The sequence below is a fragment of the Erpetoichthys calabaricus genome, chromosome 8 (assembly GCF_900747795.2).
Source record: "Erpetoichthys calabaricus chromosome 8, fErpCal1.3, whole genome shotgun sequence".
NCBI lineage: Eukaryota > Metazoa > Chordata > Cladistia > Polypteriformes > Polypteridae > Erpetoichthys > Erpetoichthys calabaricus.
In genome coordinates this window covers 173661089-173680730 of record NC_041401.2, presented here as the reverse complement: position 1 = coordinate 173680730, position 19642 = coordinate 173661089, and the positions used below count along the sequence as shown (strand labels likewise).

Sequence of the window (19642 nt, the reverse complement as noted above, 5' to 3'; positions counted from 1 at the left end):
GATAGAACATCTCAGCATCTTATTGCAGATGTTGAAGGACGCCAGCCTTCTAAGGAAGTATAACCGGCTCTGTCCTTTCTTACACAGAGCATCAGTATTGGCAGTCCAGTCTAATTTATCATCCAGCTCAACTCCCAGGTATTTATAGGTCTGCACCCTCTGCACACAGTCACCTCTGATGATCACGGGGTCCATGAGGGGCCTGGTCCTCCTAAAATCCACCACCAGCTCCTTGGCTTTGCTGATGTTCAGGTGTAGGTGGTTTGAGTCGCATCATTTAACAAAGTCCTTGATTAGGTTCCTATACTCCTCCTCCTGCCCACTCCTGATGCAGCCCACGATAGCAGTGTCATCAGTGAACTTTTGCACGTGGCAGGACTCCGAGTTGTATTGGAAGTCCGATGTATATAGGCTGAACAGGACCGGAGAAAGTACAGTCCCCTGTGGCGCTCCTGTGTTGCTGACCACAATGTCAGACGTGCAGTTCCCAAGACGCACATACTGAGGTCTGTCTTTAAGATAGTCCACAATCCATGCCACCAGGTATGAATCTACTCCCATCTCTGTCAGCTTGTCCCTAAGGAGCAGAGGTTGGATTGTGTTGAAGGCGCTAGAGAAGTCTAGAAACATCATTCTTACAGCACCACTGCCTCTGTCCAAGTGAGAGAGGGATCGGTGTAGCATGTAGATGATGGCATCCTCCGCTCCCACCTTCTCCTGATATGCATACTGCAGAGGGTCAAGGGTGTGTTGAACCTGTGGCCTCAGATGTTGAAGCAGCAGCCTCTCCATGGTCTTCATCACATGTAATGTCAGAGCAACAGGCCGAATGTCATTCAGCTCACTAGGACGTGATACCTTTGGGACTGGGGTGATGCAAGATGTTTTCCAAAGCCTCGGGACTCTCCCCTGTTCCAGGCTCAGGTTGAAGATGTGCTGTAGAGGACCCCCCAACTCTGATGCACAAACCTTCAGCAGTTGTGGTGATACTCCATCTGGACCCGCTGCTTTGCTGGCACGAAGTCTCCTCAGTTCTCTGCTCACCTGCGCTGTTGTAATTATGGGTGGAGATGTCTCTCCTATGCTGGTATCAGCAGAAGGATGTGTGGAGGGTGCAGTACTCCGAGGTGAGAGTGAGAGTGGGTTAGGGTGGTCAAACCTGTTAAAGAAGTTGTTCATTTGGTTTGCTCTCTTCACGTCTCTCTCGATGGTGGCACCCCGCTTCAAGCTGCAGCCAGTGATGATCTTCATCCCATCCCACACTTCCTTCATGCTGTTATTCTGCAACTTCTGCTCCAGCTTTCTCCTGTAATGTAATAGTAATGTAGTAATGCTGCTGCGTCTCTGTCAGTGTGTAGTCCACATGTTCTCCGCATGTTGATTATTAAGATCCAATGGCTTCAGGAATTTCCAGGGTGAAGCCGGGTAACGCAGCTAGTATAATACAATATGCTGTATATTGTGGCTCAGTACATACTGTAGTTTCATAGCTCAGGGTTCAAATTCTGGATTGTTCATTATATGTGAAGTTTGCATGTTCTGTTTGAATGCTCCAAAGATGTACAAGTTAGGGGAAGTGGTGATTCTAAATGGTTATGCTGTGTGTGTGTGTGTGTGTGTGTGTGTGACAGACTGGTATCCTGTTCAGTGTTGACTCCTCACTTGCTTCCAGGATGAACTGCAGCCTGTGCGACCCTGAACTCCTCTGTGCTGTCTGAAAAGCATGTGCTCTTATCTGAGACTTAGAATGTGATCTTTTGTGCCATCTCTGTGCCCATAAACTTCCCAGTACCTTCATCCTGTCCTCGACTCTTCTTTTGGACCGTATCTCTAGCTCCATGTCTAAGATACTCTCCTATATTTTCTTGTTCCAGGATCACTGCATTCTCTCTCTGTAATGCACACTTTTCTCATTGGGCACCATTGCTGCCAAACTGGCATTGGTGTACTGATGGAAAACCCCTGATTCTCTTTCCCTTAATATTTGAAAGTCCTCACTTTATAATTTGGTTCTTCTGTAACTCTTTCCATCCCAGATTAGCGAGTTGTTTGAGACCATTATCAATAAGCGCTTAGCCACTGTTCATTCCACTTACAGGGCTGTGTGGGGTTATGTTGGGGAGTGGACGCTGTAGGAATTCGATTTTATCATGAAAAAAAGTGAACTGGTGTATGGATGTGAATGGATTGGAATTGACCTTCTGCAACAGAAATGTGTGGGAGGAATAAAGTTAATCGTCGGAGAGAGAGGCACAGCAAGAGCTGGAAGATAAAAAGCTCAAAAAAGCTTAAAAAAAGCTAAGAGAACGTCACTGGCTGAAAAGCAAATCAGTATATTAAACCACCTGATAAAAGCTAAGAGTTTGTTCTCTTTGTTTCCCCAGGCGTCTCATTTCAAGCTCCATTTCCTGTGCATGCTGCGTTTTTTCAGACTTTGGCCTTTAGATGTGAAACACTCTTAGCTACGACTATTCTTCAATGAGACAGGCCTGTTCTGCTGCCTTCCCACTAGTTTTAGCTAAATAACAAGAGTACCATCTAAGAAATGGAATAGTTTGATTTGTTGCTGTAATACATAAAGAATATTTGTTATTTACAAAAAGGTGCACAACAAAAGTGATAGCCAGCATGCAAAAACAGATTGAAACTTAAGTAAGAAATGCTTCCAAAACCAATATAAGGGAATGATTTCAAGAACAATAGAAGAAGCAGCTGGCTGCCGAAGGGAATGACGACTCCTGATGCTACACCAGCACTGCTTTCTGGACTGCACTGTTATTTCTCTGCGCAAATCTGGAAGGCTTCAGCCACAATGGCAATTTAGGTACAGTCAGTGGTATTAAACTGTCAGGGACTTTGTGATGAATAATTACATCTCTATATCTATAAAATCCAACGTCTGTCTGTCTGTTCGCTCTTCATGAGTGAACTACTTCACGGATTTAGATCTGTTTTTTTTTCTATAATTTGCTTGAACATTCTGATTGATCTTGCGATTTCTCTCATTGCGCTAAGTATTATAGTTCGCTTGCGGTACTGATTTATTTGCGCAAATCCAAGAGGCACACAGCGGGGCCCTCCTCACTCACACTACAGCCTCAGGGCGTTTCTTACATCCGCTTAGCTAGCGAACGAGAGAACTACTTCACAGATTTAGATCATGTTTTTTTCTATAATTTACTTGAATATTCCAGTTGATTTTACGACTTCTCTCATCACGCTAAGTATCATAGTTTGCTTGTGGTACCGATTTATTTGTGCGAATCTGAGAGAGACGCAGTGGGCCGAGGGGAGGGGGATGGGGCCCACCTCACTCATGCGTCAGCCTCGGGGCGTATCTTACATCAGCTTAGCTAGTGAACGAGAGAACTACTTCACGGATTTAGATTGTGCTGTTTTCTAGAATTTGCTTGAACATTCCGGTTGATTTTGAGACTTCTCTTATCATGCTAAGAATCATAGTTCACTTGCAGGAGCGACATATTCACACTAATCCGAGAGACAGAGGCTGCGGGCCGAGGGGAGGGGGAAGCGTGACTGTTATATATGTGCACTGTGATATTAATTACAGGGTTTGATTATGCAGCCATGTCCTGTAGGTCTTCTTTTTGTGAGATGAGCTTGATTGCTTTGGTCTGAGAGGTGTAAAAGAATAGGAGACAATAAAAAAGGTTTTTAGGATGTTGCACTTACCAGCTATCAGCGTCTCTCTCTTAGACATAAAAGTGACGTCAGGAGTGGGGAGCTGGGCAGGGCCCTCCTCACTGTCCTGTTTCACTGATAGATAGATAGATAGATAGATAGATAGATAGATAGATAGATAGATAGATAGATAGATAGATAGATAGATAGATAGATAGATGGCGGCACGGTGGCACAGTGGTAGCGCTGCTGCCTCGCAGTTAGGAGACCCGGGGACCTGGGTTCGCTTCCCGGGTCCTCCCTGCGTAGAGTTTGCATGTTCTCTCCGTGTCTGTGTGGGTTTCCTCCGGGCGCTCCGGTTTCCTCCCACAGTCCAAAGACATGCTGGTTAGGTGGATTGGTTATTCTAAATTGGCCCTAGTGTGTGCTTGGTGTGTGGGTGTGTTTGTGTGTGTCCTGTGGTGGGTTGGCACCCTGCCCAGAATTGGTTCCCTGCCTTGTGCCCTGTGTTGGCTGGGATTGGCTCCAGCAGACCCCCGTGACCCTGTGTTCGGATTCAGCGGGTTGGAAAATGGATGGATAGATAGATAGATAGATAGATAGATAGATAGATAGATAGATAGATACTTAATTAATCCCAAGGGGAAATTCACATACTCCAGCTGCAGCATACTGATACAAAAAACAATATTAAAGATTAATAATAATGCAGGTAAAAACAGACAATAACTTTGTATAATGTTAATGTTTACCCCCCCGGGTGGAATTGAAGAGTCGCATAGTTTGGGGGAGGAACGATCTCCTCAGTCTGTCAGTGGAGCAGGACATTGACAGCAGTCTGTCGCTGAAGCTGCTCTTCTGTCTGGGGATGACACTGTTTAGTGGATGCAGTGGATTCTCCATAATTGATAGGAGCCTGCTGAGCGCCCGTCACTCTGCCACAGATGTTAAACTGTCCAGCTCCATGCCAACAATAGGGCCTGCCTTCGTCACCAGTTTGTCCAGGCGTGAGGCGTCGTTCTTCTTGATGCTGCCTCCCCAGCACACCACTGCGTAGAAGAGGGCGCTCGCCACAACCATCTGATAGAACATCTGCAGCATCTTATTGCAGATGTTGAAGGACGCCAGCCTTCTAAGGAAGTATAACCGGCTCTGTCCTTTCTTACACAGAGCATCAGTATTGGCTAATATAAATATAAATAAATATAAATATAAACTAATATGGCTAGTTAAATATATAAAACAATAAGAATAGGGTAAGAGATTCTAAATCTGGGGTGTCGAACTCTGGTCCTGGAAGGCCACATTGGCTGCAGGTTTTCATTCTAACCACCTTCTTAATTAGTGACCTGTTTTTGCTGCTATTTAACTTGACTCGGACCCCTTAGTTCAGCGGTTCTCCAACTCGGTCCTGGGGACCCACTGAGGCTGCAGGTTTTTGTTCCAGCCAGATTCATAATCAGTGACAGCAACTGGTAACACTGATCTCAATTAGCTGGTATTTTTTGCTTTTATTCAATTTTCAGAAAAGCACAGCAGCATGATTTTTGCATTTATAAGACATTTAGAAATATTTTTGCTTTTGCTATAGATTTAAATGCTTGATTCTCTTTTGTTGATTTCATTATATTTTGTCCTTTCTCTGTGCAGTTTTCCCCTTCGTTGTATCTTATTAATGACAATTAAAAATGAGCAGAGCAGACACGCTGGCAAACAACACTGAAAAATTAAAGGCTGCAACTACTTTACCGTCAGACCCACTAATTAGTAAATAATGGATTCATTAAACAATTGGAACACTGAAAAGTAGAATAAAAATCAAGATGAAAATATTGTTAAAAGGAAAAAAAAATATTATTCCCATATAACCGCTTACTACATTCAATATATTTATATATATTATTTACCAAGCTTAGGTTTTCTAATTTCTGTATTGTTCCCAAAACACAGAATCTGGGAAATAACAGTTCATTTAATTAGTCCAGGAGTCCAACTAAAAACAGACGCTGGTTGGAACAAAAACCTGCAGCTACAGGGGGTCCCCAGGACCGAGGTTGGGAAACACTGGCTTAGTTGTTTCTTTTTTCTTAATTAGCAGTCACACAATAATGAGACACAAAACGAGCCGCCACTTGACCAGCTAACCACATTATCTGAACATAAACAACGGTGAAGGTCTCAGTAAGGCTGATCTCTCAGGTCACCAAAATGTCTTGACGGTGTTCTTAGATAAAACAGAAAATCAACAGTTTTGGAAATGTCTTCTGTAGCAGAGTGAGACCAGCAACAAGCTGTGGAATTAAATAACGAGTTTAATTAACAGAAAGAATCGTCACCTCATTAAGGAACTGGTTGAAGTGAAATTGGTTGGAGTTTAGCTGGTCATCTGTCAGCTTGTTTCACGTCTCACTTCTGTTTGGCTGCCATTTAATGAAGAAAAGAATCAATTGAGAGCACTGAATCCTTAAAAACAGGGCTATTAAAATGAAGGGAAAAGAAATTAATTAGCCGTGAAAACTGTGGTCAATTGTTAGAATGAAAACCTGCAGCCACTGTGGCTCTCCAGGCCTGGAGTTTGACACCGCCGTGTTCTAAATGAACACAGTGCCAGTCCTTCTGAGCAGTCTCAGTAAAGCAAACTACTGAACTGTTGCTGCCATCTAGTGGATATGCAGGGCTGTGACTTTAGCATTATTACAGCTGATAAAGGCAACTTTTAAAGAGGCTCAGTTTTTTTTTTTTTTCTAGCTATTTATACATAGAAAATCAAAAATTTTATTAGCTTGTATTCTAAATTCGACAATAATAGAAATAACTTTAAAGTTTTGCAGAAACAGGTGCAGTGGTTTTCATGTGAAGACAGACAGACAGACCGATATTTTTAGATGCATATACAAAACAACACATTTACTTTAGTAGAACAGTGAAAATGACTTATTTAGTCTTATCAATACCAGATAAAATAAAGTAAGCAGTTTATAGGTGCAATTCTTTATTTTATTAAAAAAACACAGTAAAATGTAAGCAGTTTATAGGTGCAATTCTTTATTTTATTAAAAAAACACAGTAAAATTATAAAGTGTATACATTGAGTTTTTTACCCAAGAAATATGAATACACCAGTAACAGCGCACTGTATGATAACGTGCAGTGAGTACCCTTGACTTGCACATTCCTAGTATTCATCCTCTTTCTCTGTACGTTTACCATTCGTTTGCTCAGAGGTTGATGTGTTTGCTGTTTCCTGAGCAGCTCATCTTTTCTCCACTCTAGCGCCCCGCTTCTTCTCTTCTTTCATCGTCATCTTTTCATGTTAAAACTGATTAAGTCAGTGTTTGTGTTGCAATTACTTTGTACGTTTTCTTTAATTTTTTACTTAAGCTGGCACTTAAGTCTTCAATTTGCCTGAAGAATAATTTAAGATATGAAGAGGTAGGGGAAGTGACCACAAAGGTGGTAGGGATGAGAATGGCGCCCATATACATGTGCCACATGGCCTCCCTGCTGGTTGCTGCCGAGAGTTGATTCTACAATACAATAAAATAAAAATAAAAAAACGAATAACCTTGGAGGTCAATCATCACCACAAAAGCAGATAGTAGACGTCACGTAGTATATGTGTACCAAATTTCAATATATTGATCCCGTGAAAACGAAACATGTTTCATTTAAATCAGTGATAGGCAAAATGTTTCAATCCGAGGACCAATTTGCTAAAGTCAAAGATGCTGAGGGCCACCTACGGCTAACAGTCACTTGTGAGCATCATTTTATGTTCCAGTTAGCACTTGTCATTAAGGGTGGCATGGTGGCACCGCTGCCTCACAGTAAGGAGACCAGGCTTTGTGTCTCAGTTCCTTTCTGTGTGGGGTTTGCATGTTCTCCCCGTGTCTGCTGCGTGGGTTTCCTCCCACAGTCCATAGACATGCAGGTTAGATGAACTGACGACACTGAATTGGCCTGTGTATGTGGGTGGTCACCCTGCTCTGGACTGGCACCCTCTCAAGAGCTTGTTCCTGCCTTGCGTCCTATGCTAACTGGGATAGGCTCCAGCATCCCTAGCAACCCTGGTCTGGATTAAGTGTGTTAGAGCATGACACGACATTTTTGTGAAAAATATTAAAATTCTAATCCGGTGGTGGTAGATTTGCAAATCAAAGGCCAAGATTTCAGCCATTCATCCATAATAAACCTGCAGCTGTGACAGGACTGATGTAGCAGAAGTGGTGAATGTCACTGGCCACATTAAACGAAATGCTCTTCAGGTCAATGTAAAGATGATTTTAAATGAGGGATTAAGTATGAAGAAGGGTCACATGGGAGAAAGTCAGGGGAGGATCACAATAAGTGAACAGGAGCAGCGATGCAGTAAACGTTGTTACTATACTATAAGAAGTGGCCTGCACATATAACACCAGTGACAGCTTAGGAAAAAGCATTATGGTCCAGCACATAGTGGCTAGGAGTGAGCTCAGGTACCTGTGTGTAAAAAGAAGCAAAGGAGACATGTTTTCCTGTAGTAAAGTTCTCACTTATTCTTGTTAATTAATATCGTAGGCTTATTGTGAATCTCCTCCACATGCCCTCCGCACAGCAAAATTAATGAAACACTACAGTTACAAGCTGCAATAAAGTCAGATGGTGTGCGTCATGACAGTAGTTTCTGACTCATTCCTCATGGACGTCATTTCATTTAGTATCACAGATGTGACACAACAGCCTGGTTGTTACAAATAAATACCTTCTAAGTTAAGAATATAAGGATCTGAGTGATTTAAAAGTCACTTTGCTCTGATACACCGACTGCCTTCTTGCAGACTTTGAGATCTACTGATCTAATTTTCCAGTCTGGATTCTAACAACGTTTTAGTGAGTATTGGCCATCCAGTTAGCTATCTAAGTGAACCCATTCATAAACCATCAGAGAGATTAGCCATTACTTACCGAATGCAGACATCCCAGAATTCCATGTATTTATTTTTGCTTTTATACAGGCCTTGCATTACATTTGAAGTATTTTATCAGTATCTGTTTCAAAATAATCAAAGTTTAATTTTTCAATGATTGGTAAATTGAATGGTTTAGTAGATGTGGATGTTCTGCTGATGGTGATGATGTTGTTCTTGTTTTACAGTAGCCAGTTATACAAAAACATGGTCCATTTTACAAACCACGAAATTTACATAGTGTGCAAAAAAAACATTAAATGGAATCGGAGGGACAAAGCCGAGCTTTACTACAATATGTTGTGGTATGAAATTTGGCATATAAATTGTTAAATATTTTGTATGTCTTTATTTGTATGGTTAGGACTGAGTCTCCTTGTAATTTTACGACAGGGTTGGGTGAAGTGCCTCAAACCAGTCTGGCAAATGATTCTCTGCAGGACTCTCTCAGTCAACCCCCACAGGAAAGCCAGACTGCCTAGCTGGCAAACTTCAGCTGAGCAAATGGTTTTGGGGGCAGGCGTGAAGGAATTCTGTGCCCCATTGGTCTGAAGTATGGCTGTTTGGAATTGGCTTGTATCAGAAGCTTTTAAGTACCACGACACCTTATTAGCTGAAGGGTTTGGGTAGAGAAACTATAAATTTGCTTGCTTTACCCCTCCCTAGCACTCTCTCTCTTTGCCATGAGAAGCACAGCTCGGCAGCCATATTGAGACAGGCAATGCGGCCTGTTCTGAGGAAAACTGACCAAAAATGAACTAGAGACATTTAAAGTAACTACAAGTCTGTGTGCCGCCTGAAACTACACATCACATTTATCAGGTTGTATGGTTGCTAGTATTCACTTGTACTTTGTAAATTGTTATTATTTATGAATATTATCAATAATACATTATTTAAATTGTAACTTAACTCCTGCTTGTCTTTTACTACACCTGATTGCCTGAGGTTATAAATGTAGAAGGGAAGGTGGGGAGAAGTTATATGGTACAATACCTTATAAACAGTGGTTAAGTCTGGGAAATTTGACGCATTCTGAAAAAGGCTACACATTAATAATACAAAAGGGGAAAGCAGAGTAATATATTACTCTACCATGACAAAACACAATAATAATATTTGGAAGCCAGGTGTAGAGGGGCAGTGACTGCCCACCACTGTAGACCCACCAACCAGACCGTGTTGCAGCTATGGGTCAAAACACTCTGTGCAGGTTGGTAATAGGCATTGGCAGATCAATTCTAAAGAACTAAGCATCTGTTAAATTAATATTACATATTTTTTGTGCTTTAAGGTCAAAATGGTTTCAGTTAGTGCCATTTTGTTCCTTTGGCCCTGATTATTTCTGACACTGTTCCAAAGTCGTCCTCTGGCTTGCATGTTTGCTATATTTGCAATGACTGCTTCCAAAGGGCGGACTGGGAAATGACAAGCAGGTCATACGGCGACAATTTCAAAGGTCTTCGACCCCCTTTACATAGTTTCGGGGGGGGGGGTCACCATGACATCACAACTGGAGAGCCACCCACTGCCAGTATATTGCAGGCAGAGAAGCAGATTTGTATTAATCATCTTAGTATTGGATTTTTCTAGTTTTCTCAGTATATGGCTCCAGTTTTGTGGATTATGAATTTGACACATGGACTAATTTGGCCTTTTTAGTCATATCCCTTTGCTCAGCTTTTCCATTTGGTTTGTGTTCTTTGCTACAACTTACTTTGTATTAGAATTTCAAAATGTGTTAATCCTTTTGTTGGATCATTTTTGAATTAGAAGTTTTTTATGGTTTTCTCTCCTCCTTTTAGAATTTTACTTAAGGGGATTGTTTAGCGTCAAGAAAATCAGAAAATAAGTCTTAACTGGAAATGTACTAAAGAACCAACCACTAGAAATAAGTTTTATACGGATACAATGCAATGCACGCACTGACCTTTATATGGTCATGTCGATGATGTCACACACCACACAACCACAAAGAATTCTGGGACACATCATCAAGGCAACCATCAACACTGTCACCAGAAATTAGTGGTACCCAAAAGAAAAACAAAATGACATCATGGCATAAAATTTAAAATAAAAACAAACTTTCTCTGGGTGTCTTGAATCACAAAATAAACATCAAAATTGAATTCCTTGGGTCTCAAACCCTCAGTAAAGGTACATGGATTGTCCCAATCACTTTATGGTGTCATGAAAAAAAATAAGGACCAAGGTAGAAACACTGAACAATAATCTTTTTTAAAGATGGACAGAGACCAGTTATCCAGAATCTGATGAAGTCAAACCTGTGTAGTCAACCTACGGCCTTGGAAAGAAATCTCCCGGTTCCAGAAGCAATACTGTCCACAACACTGAAACCAGACATTGTGAGTTGGCCCACAGAGGGAAAGAAGATCATGTTAGTTGAACTAACAGTATCATAGGAGGAGGCCAAATAGGAAGCAGCAGAGAGAAAGAAGAGCCAATGCCAGCACCTTAGTAGGACGGTTAGCAAAAGGGTTGGACAATATGGTTGTTCAGACTAGAGGTGCAATGGTGGGGACTCCCAGCTCAGTTGGTATGGAATCTGTTGACAACAATTGGAGTGAGAAGCCATGAGAGAAAAACATCAGATCAAAGGTTGGGAGAAGTGGTGGAAAAAGCCTCCCGTTGGCTCTGGTTTAAGAGAGAGGCCTGTAGCTTGAAGCCAGGAAGAGAGGGGCAGTGACTGACCACCACTGTAGGCCCACCAACTGGAGAGTGTTGTGGCGAAGGGTGGAAACACTCTGTGAAGGCTGGTAACTACATGACCACCTCTCATCTTGGCTAAGGCTACATCCATTCAAAATGGCTGTAGGATGGCATTGTGATGTAATGATAATCTGATGAAACCAATGATAACAAAAATTTGAAGCAAAATTTAGTGCATTTTATAAATAGAACTAAAAAGAGGAAAAAAAGAATGGGACCAAATGTTCATATCCCTGCTAAATTATGTTTCTCTTTTTACAACTACCTTTACAAACCCTTAGTCCATCAGTCTCTCATGTGAATGTCTCCACCTCTTCCGTTTCCCAGAACAGATATCTTTCTGTCTACACTGAGCAGAAGTCCGCATCGTCTTCTGGTTTCCCTTTGCTTGGCTGCAGTGATAATCTTGAATATGAGTATTTGCTCATTGCTACCTCAAGAAACATCGTGCGAAAGGTCCAAAAAGTGCATGCTTGTTAAAACTCCACAATGAAGAGGAGTATATGTAACCACACACTGGGCCCGGACTGATCATCCCCAATCATTTGTTAAAAGACAGAGAGAATCAAAGATGGCATTCCCTTTTTCTCCTTCCTGCACCTGGATAAGCCAAGTCATTTGCAGGTGGCGATCTGAGGAACTGAAGAGACAGACACCACTAAGCACTTCTTTACTCAAAGAGTTGTAGGACTCTGGAACAAACTACCGAGACATGGAGTTGAAGCAAAAACCTTGACAACCTTTAAGAAGCATCTGGATGAAATACTAGGATACATTAGCAGTTAGCTGAACAAATGGAGTGATGGACTGAATGGGCTCCTCTTGTTCATCAAATTTCTTTTGTTCTTATGATTAAAAACAAAGTCAACTGAACAGCACAGCTTGCTTATAAGGAGAACAGAGACTAAAATAAATAGTTTATTTTTTCAAAAATTGCCCTAGCATAAAGGTGAAAACACAGAGTCGTCACTTCTCCTGTGACACATGTACGAGCTATAGTTCCGCCTGGCAGTGAACATTTCATCGTGCATCAGTACAAACATAAGCAGCATAGATGCAGACAGCTTTCTGTCCGTTGTAATGTGTGTTCTTTTGAACATTAAGCCATTCCTTTCTACGGCCTGCATCATCAAGGAGGTAGCTTCAGAACTCAGTTCCTTGGAAGAAGTGCTCCTGTACGGCATGGCTACACCAAATCTCCCATTTCCAAACATACGTGGCTATGAACATCTCGTCAGCAGACTCCTACTTCAGTTTGCAAGCTGACTGCCAGCTGGTCCTGGTTCCAGAGGTGTTCTGCCAGACCATTAAGAAGTGGTGCTACATCTTCCAGTGCAGGTTGGCTTACTCCAGAGACAGAGCTTTGGAATCGAAACACTGGCACTGCCCAAGCCTGTTGGAACTCCCTCAGCTCTTTCTCGGTTACATCTGTATGCATGAATTGGTCAAATCTGCAGTTTCAGTTAAAGATATTTTTGTAAAGATGGCCACAACGGAGACAGCATTAAAGGTTGGTGTTTCCCAGTCTTAGGCCTGGTGATCCATCATATCTACCAGATTTCACTCTAAAGAAGACTCTTTTGGACTAAATTCCCCCAATAAAAATCGAAAAATAATAAAGCACAATAATCTATCATAGTTAATATTCGTAATCTTGTCTGCTCATAAGGGGTACAGAATATTAGCTGTTCAGCAAGTGGAGAGAGCAGGTCAGAGGAGGTGCTTGGATGGCAGACGGTGTTCCGTCTTGGAAAAAACTGTGTGCCAAAATGTGGACATCTTTGAACACATGACTTCTGGATTCAATACTTATTACTATATGTGGAGCCTCCCATAAGAGGACAGCTGCCATGTGCAGCGGGTTATCCAGGAAACAGGAGTTTCACCATGATGAAACTCAACCGGAAAAAGTCTGCTGAAATGCACCATAATATCCTTGTAAGTGTGAAATGCTCTTCATTAAGAGAGTGCTTGTCGTGCCAGACCTGCATTTCAGGCTCTGACTTGGAACAAAGGAGCCATAAAACAATAAATAGTAACATAAATGGCCGCCTGCTAAAGGTACGCTTGTTCTGAGGAGTAGCCCACAAGTCCATTGTGTCTTTTTAGAATGGGCACAGAAGTCATATGTGAGGGTAGCAGTAATAGACAAACACAATGTCCTTTGAGGATAATAAAGTCTACCTAACCTAGAAAGAAAAAAAAATCATAGAAAAGGTATAGCTGCAACAGAACAACTTACATTTAGCTTAGGGCGTCACTAACTACGAAATCTGCTTGTGACCATCCATCAGTGCAATACTGCACTCTTTTGTTGCAGATTATTCAGATGTCCTTTTTTATTGTTCCATGTAATTGACACTGATTCACCTGTACTGTCAATCTATTTCTATGTAGTTCATGTTTGCCTGACTCCACAACACCTGCTCTTCAGCATTTCTGTCCTGGTTGTTTATGTGTTTAATTATGCTGTGCATTGTCTTTTGACTTGTTTGTGGTGTAAAGTAAATTGCAATGGTATAGCAAACTTCCCATAGCATATCAAATAAAGACCGATCAATTAAATGATATAGGGTGCCTCAAACACTAGCATTCAGACTTTCAGCTCATTAGTTCACAGGCTTCTCCAATATGTAACAAAAAGCACATTCAGAACGTAATGAAAGCTGCGTCCAAAAACACTTTAAAATTTAGCATTCGGGAGGAACTGAAACATAATTACTGTACAGTAGAAGCACTTTAAAGTGGTATGAAAGAGACTTGGCAGTTGCAAGGATTCATCGCTGTCTACTATATGATTAATGAGGCAAACAGGCTGCTGAGCTCTCTGCCCATCCTGGTGTGTGCAGTGCAAATCTACTGAGGGTCTTGTGGAGGAACAGCATACAATACACAACCAGTAAAAGTCATGTCTGGGTGACTATGGGAAGGTTTCTATGATTAATCCGTCCTTTTGCGATATTTTCCCCATCTTTAAATTAAAAAAGTGATAAAATAAGTTATAATAGATTATAATTTTACATTATAAAATGTCACATGTCCATTGTGTTATATTCTGTGTGCACTATATGCTTTTCAATTAACACACCAACTAAGGCTACATCCACACTCTCATGCTTTCATTTCAATTGAAAACAATCTCAATCCACACTATTATTTTCATATCATTTAAGAAAATATCTCTGCCCACACTGAAACGACTGAAAACGCATACGATGCAGATATTGGCCTACACTGGGCCTGGACGCATTGGCAGAAATATCCTTAAGGGGGATGATGACACTGCCAATCATGGGATTTATCACAAAACTGTAGAAACTGGTAAATTATTTGCTTTTTTCTAGATGTAGACAGCATTCAAACTATACAAACCTCATTTTAGATACATACAGGGAAACAACACAACAAGGGCTATAGAAAGCAACTCGTCTGTGTCTGCTGTGCTGGAATGGTGAGGGGTGACCAGTCAGGGAATGAGCAGGATCCAATCCAGGGCTATGTAATCACCACGAACCTATCAGAACGCAGTTAGACTCTGTGTTTTTAAAAGCGTATGTTTACAATGTTGTACCAACCGTTTTCAAAAGTATACCACCCTGGAGACCATTTTCAAACGTTTCTAAAACAGCCCGGGTAGTGCTGACGAAAGGTGAAAACTGAGACCGATATCTGTGTTTTTTAAATGAAAATGTAGTAGCGTGGATGGAGCCTAAATGTAGTTTTGACTAACACATATTTTGCACAAAACAACACCTTCACTTGATGCAGGACTGAAGGATAGGCCTCATTAAATAGAGTGAAAGAGAAACTGAGCCCGAGATGCAAGTTGTTTTCAAAATTATGAGGGAAAGGCAGTGAGGTCTAGTGGCTGCAGCAATGGACTTCAAAGCTCTGGGTTGCCAGTTAAGTCTTAGGCTTTGATTCACTATGTGACCCTGAGTAAGTAAGATAAGCTCAGATATTAAATATAAATGTAGCGTACCTTCCTTTAGCTGTCATCTTGGGAAAAGACTTCTGGCAAAATAAAACTTCTTACCACTACCTGTTAGTTGATGAACACTATAATAAGCCTATCATAATATGTCAAAATCATTTTTATGGGTTTTTTTTTCTTTTATTTTTACCCAATTACATCAAACATTTTTTCTCTGAGATTTTTCCACCAAGTGTCATGAATTAGGAGCATAATGGCACATCATGTAAGCTGGCTTGTGCTTTTTGTTTCATAAAATGAAGTTTAGAGTGACGATTTATTATATAGGTTGGTTGAATATAGAAGTAACAAAATCACTGTATTCTGACAATACTATTATTGCTACTGCTACTACTATTATATAATAAGAAGTTCCGCATGAAGCGTATGGGCTGAGTAATTATACAAATGTTTTAATACACTTGTTTGTGCAAAGTTGGGGTGTTAAATTTGATTTATAGGCTGCTGTCAGTCAGGATTTGGCCCAGAAGTTGATTGACAGCATGCCAGGGGGAATTGCAGAGGTCTTGAAAAAGAAGGGTTAGCACTGCAAATATTGACTCTTTGCACAAACTTAGTGTCATTGTCAATAAAAGCCTTTGAAACTTATAAAATGCTTGTAATTCTACTTCAGTATTCCATAGAAACATCTGACAAAAAGATCTAAACACACTGACGCAGCAAACTTTGTGAAAACTAATATTTGGGTCATTCTCAAAACCTTTGGCCACAACTGTATATGATAAATCCACTTGTGCTCATTCCATAAAACATATATATTCAAAGTGAAAGTATGTAATACATAGCCTCTTCTAACTTATGGTATATCATTGTGTCTTCACAAAGTGATGCTAGATATATAATGCAAACCTCAAAACCCACTACATGGGAATATTAGCAGCATCAAGCTGGAAAGTCAGTAGTTTGGGAGGGGCGAAGTATGGCCATTGTCACCTCTTTGTACAAAAGAAACTTCTACAATACCCAACACTCCAAAAACACTCCAGATTATGAAGGATACTTGGTGCCCACCACCAACTTGAGTATGCCATTTTCAGGACCAGATAGTCTTGCTAGCTGATTAAACAGGTCATCAAATGACGAACGATCAGTGAAAGAGAAGAGAAGCAGCATGGCATCTGCTTGGTCTCGGCAAGCCTAAATGAAGAAAAGAAAGAAAAAAAAAACAGTGAAAGAGATGCTGATACAAAGAACAGAAGTTGTCAGCAGATGTGTGGGTAGAAGATGGGAGCGAGTCAAGCAACACAATGTATTTGTCTTAAGACAGTAGAAATGGCCAATTCTCTTTTCTCCATATCAGTTGCCATTAGAAGAGATAGTTCTGAAACCAATGCTGACGTGTTAAATAATGCCACCAGAGGCAAGGAACATCTCTACTGCCCACTTCACCTCCATATATATATATATATATATATATATATATATATATATATATATATATATACACACACACATATACATATATACATATATATACATACATATACACATATATACACATATATATATTTACTAGGCATGAGAAGACACAGACTGTACAATACAGCACATTCACTGAATACTGAACAAAAATATACATGCATAAATATTATTTTTGGAAAGAAAATATGAAACAATGAAAAAGGTTAGTTTTAAAACAATACAACACCAAATAGGCATTAAAAACAATACAGCTGTCAGTCAGCGAGTCATTGTCTAACCCGCTTAGTTCTGAACAGGGTTGCAGGGGTCTGCTGGAGCCTATCCCAGCTAGCACAGGCCACAAGGCAGTAATAAACCCTGGACCGGATGGCCAATACAATTTTATATTACAAAATTAAATGTGACATGAGGCTCAACTCTATCTCAACTTCTTCATGCATCTGTAAATACTTCTGCTGTTTCAAACTCAGCCCTGCAAACTAAAACATGCCTGCCCTTTTAACTAATCATGCATGGTACAAACGTAAGACTTTTCTCATTTTTAACTAGGAAAAGCGGTGAGAAAAATCTGTGGACCTTCCCCATTCTGCGTCAAGATGGCATCCATGCTTACACTGAGTGGGCTGCAAAGGTTAACCTAAAATGACCGGGCCTACTGGGACCACCACCTGTTTCCCTGGGCCAAAGAACTACAGAAGAGGTTGAACAAGCAGATCAGAAAAAGTCTGTGAATTAGTTATACCAGGTATGTAACAGTTCACAAAAAATAAAACTCGCTTGGTTCTACTGGCGTTTTCTTAATATGTCAACCTTTTGTTTGTCTGAGAGTGTGCTTCTCTGTATCTTTTGAGCACTGTTTCTGTTCACTTGTTTCTTGGTTATGCACAGCTTTGTTTTTCAAGCCAATGATGGAAATTTGGCATGCATGGTTTTACGGGGGATCTATCAACAGAGAAACAGCACCATAGAACCATGGTAATGTAATGTTAAGTGTGTTTGCCTCTCAACCATGAAATGCTGCTTTGATTCCCATCTACTACTTTTTTATTCAGCCATTTAACTCACTTTTGTTGTCATGGCCTCAGGCTGCCCAGGGTGCTGCCATATTCTCGGCAGAGATATTTATTGAATTTTGAGGTTGAAAGCATAATCGCCCTCGAGTACATTAACAACTTGTCTCACACTGTTTCCCTGTCATATCTGAATCTGTTAAGTAGTCATAGTCGTAACACCACAGCGGAGTCAAATCTCATAATGAATTAGGATCACTCATCGTATTTAGACTAAACACAATTAAGTTTTCCCACCTTAAAATTACAGTGGCCTTTTCAAATAATACCAGGGCAATGCTGGGAAATACAGCTACAGTATATCTACATTTTAATGTATGTATGTTATGTAATATATAAATATTACAATGATGTAGGGGGCAAGGGGGCCTCTAGAGACCCAAGAGCACCCACATAAGATCTACGCAAAACAAGCCACAAAACTATGAAGATGAGTCAAAAATTATCCGCACTCCAGCTGTAGAATTTATTTCATTCAACTTTCAGAAAAGACAAATGCATCATTTTTCGACATAATCTCCCTGTTTTTCCATACACTTTGTCCACCTGTCAACAAGCTCTAGTATTCCTTCATTAAAAATGTTTTAGGCTGAGCTGCAAGCCACAAATGCACTGCTGTCTTCACCTCTTTATCTGATGTGAATCTTCGTCCTCATAGGGCTTATTTCAGGGGACCAAACAGGGGATAGTCCAATGGGGTAAGATCAGGACCATAGGGAGGATACTGCAACACCTCAAAACAGAGTTTTTGCAGAGTGTCAATAGTGTTGGCAGCAGTGTGCGGATGAGCATTGTCATGCAAGAACACAATTACCCTTGGATAACAGTCCTCTGCGTTTTGTCTGAAGTTTAGGATTTAGTTCTTCACTGCGCATCTCACTGTAACAAGCACTGTTAATGGTTGAATGTTTTTCCTGATAATGTTCCAATATTGGCCTTTGAAAATCCCAGAATACTGTAAGGATTCATTTTCCAGCAGTGGTTTACTTTTCAACTTTTTCTTGGTTGATGATTGAGGATGTTTCCATTCCATACTCTGCCGTTTACTCTCAGGCTCGTAGTGATGAATCCATGTCTCATCACCAGTAATGATTCTTTTTAAAAAAAACTTAAAGTAAGCAAGTAGTAAATCATCATATAGATTGTGGAAAGTTACTAGGAAAGATAGAAACTTAAAGTACAAAACTTATCACACAATTCATGCTACATTTTATATAAGTATTTTCTTCACAGGCTCAACACAGAGTTGCTTAAAGTCATGAAGAATTCTCTTCTTTAACCCTACAGTACCTTAAACATGAATTCACTTTGTTGAAGCTTTCGATTGTACTTCATACTAAAATTCAGATGGCAAATCAAAAGTTTCATATAATTAAAGGATTACCCACAAACTGTAACAAAAACAAACATCATTACACAAGTGTCACTTCATAGAAACTATATTCTAATTTATATTCCAGATATAACAGCTGCTGAATGGTTCTGGTCTGTGGTTGAATGCAGCTCAATTATTTTCCCACAGATTTTACACTTTCTCCAAATCCCCTCTAAGAGCGCTCTTTTTTTTTTTTAACCTGACACTTTTAAAACTAAAGTCAACAGTACGTACTGGTAGCAGATGGTCAAACCTCCGAATAGCATTCTCCCCACAGTCCCAGAACTGGAGACGAAACATGAGGACCCGGCCATTCTCTCTCAGTTTAACTGGCCAAAACACCACAGTGGTCTGGATGCCTATAAAGAGGAGATCCACAGAGAAATTCAGCCTCACCACTGATAGCACAAGCAATGATTTGATTTATTCTTAACATAGCGCACCTCCATTTACCAGATTT

The 19642-nt window shown here is 40.5% G+C and overlaps 1 protein-coding gene across 1 annotated transcript in view; it reads right to left on the bottom strand.

Annotated features, from left to right (window-relative positions):
* Window positions 1-10767: 10767 nt before the first annotated feature.
* cplane2 (ciliogenesis and planar polarity effector 2) overlaps window positions 10768-19642 on the bottom strand; it is a 28892-nt gene continuing 20017 nt past the window's right edge. Inside the window, exons 4-6 of the mRNA XM_028807832.2 lie at window positions 19417-19541; window positions 16316-16452; window positions 10768-12772 (exon numbers count right to left, since the gene is read on the bottom strand). Of these exons, the coding sequence (XP_028663665.2) occupies window positions 12556-12772; window positions 16316-16452; window positions 19417-19541 (479 nt within the window). The 3' untranslated portion in view covers window positions 10768-12555. The remainder of the gene's footprint in view (window positions 12773-16315; window positions 16453-19416; window positions 19542-19642) is intronic.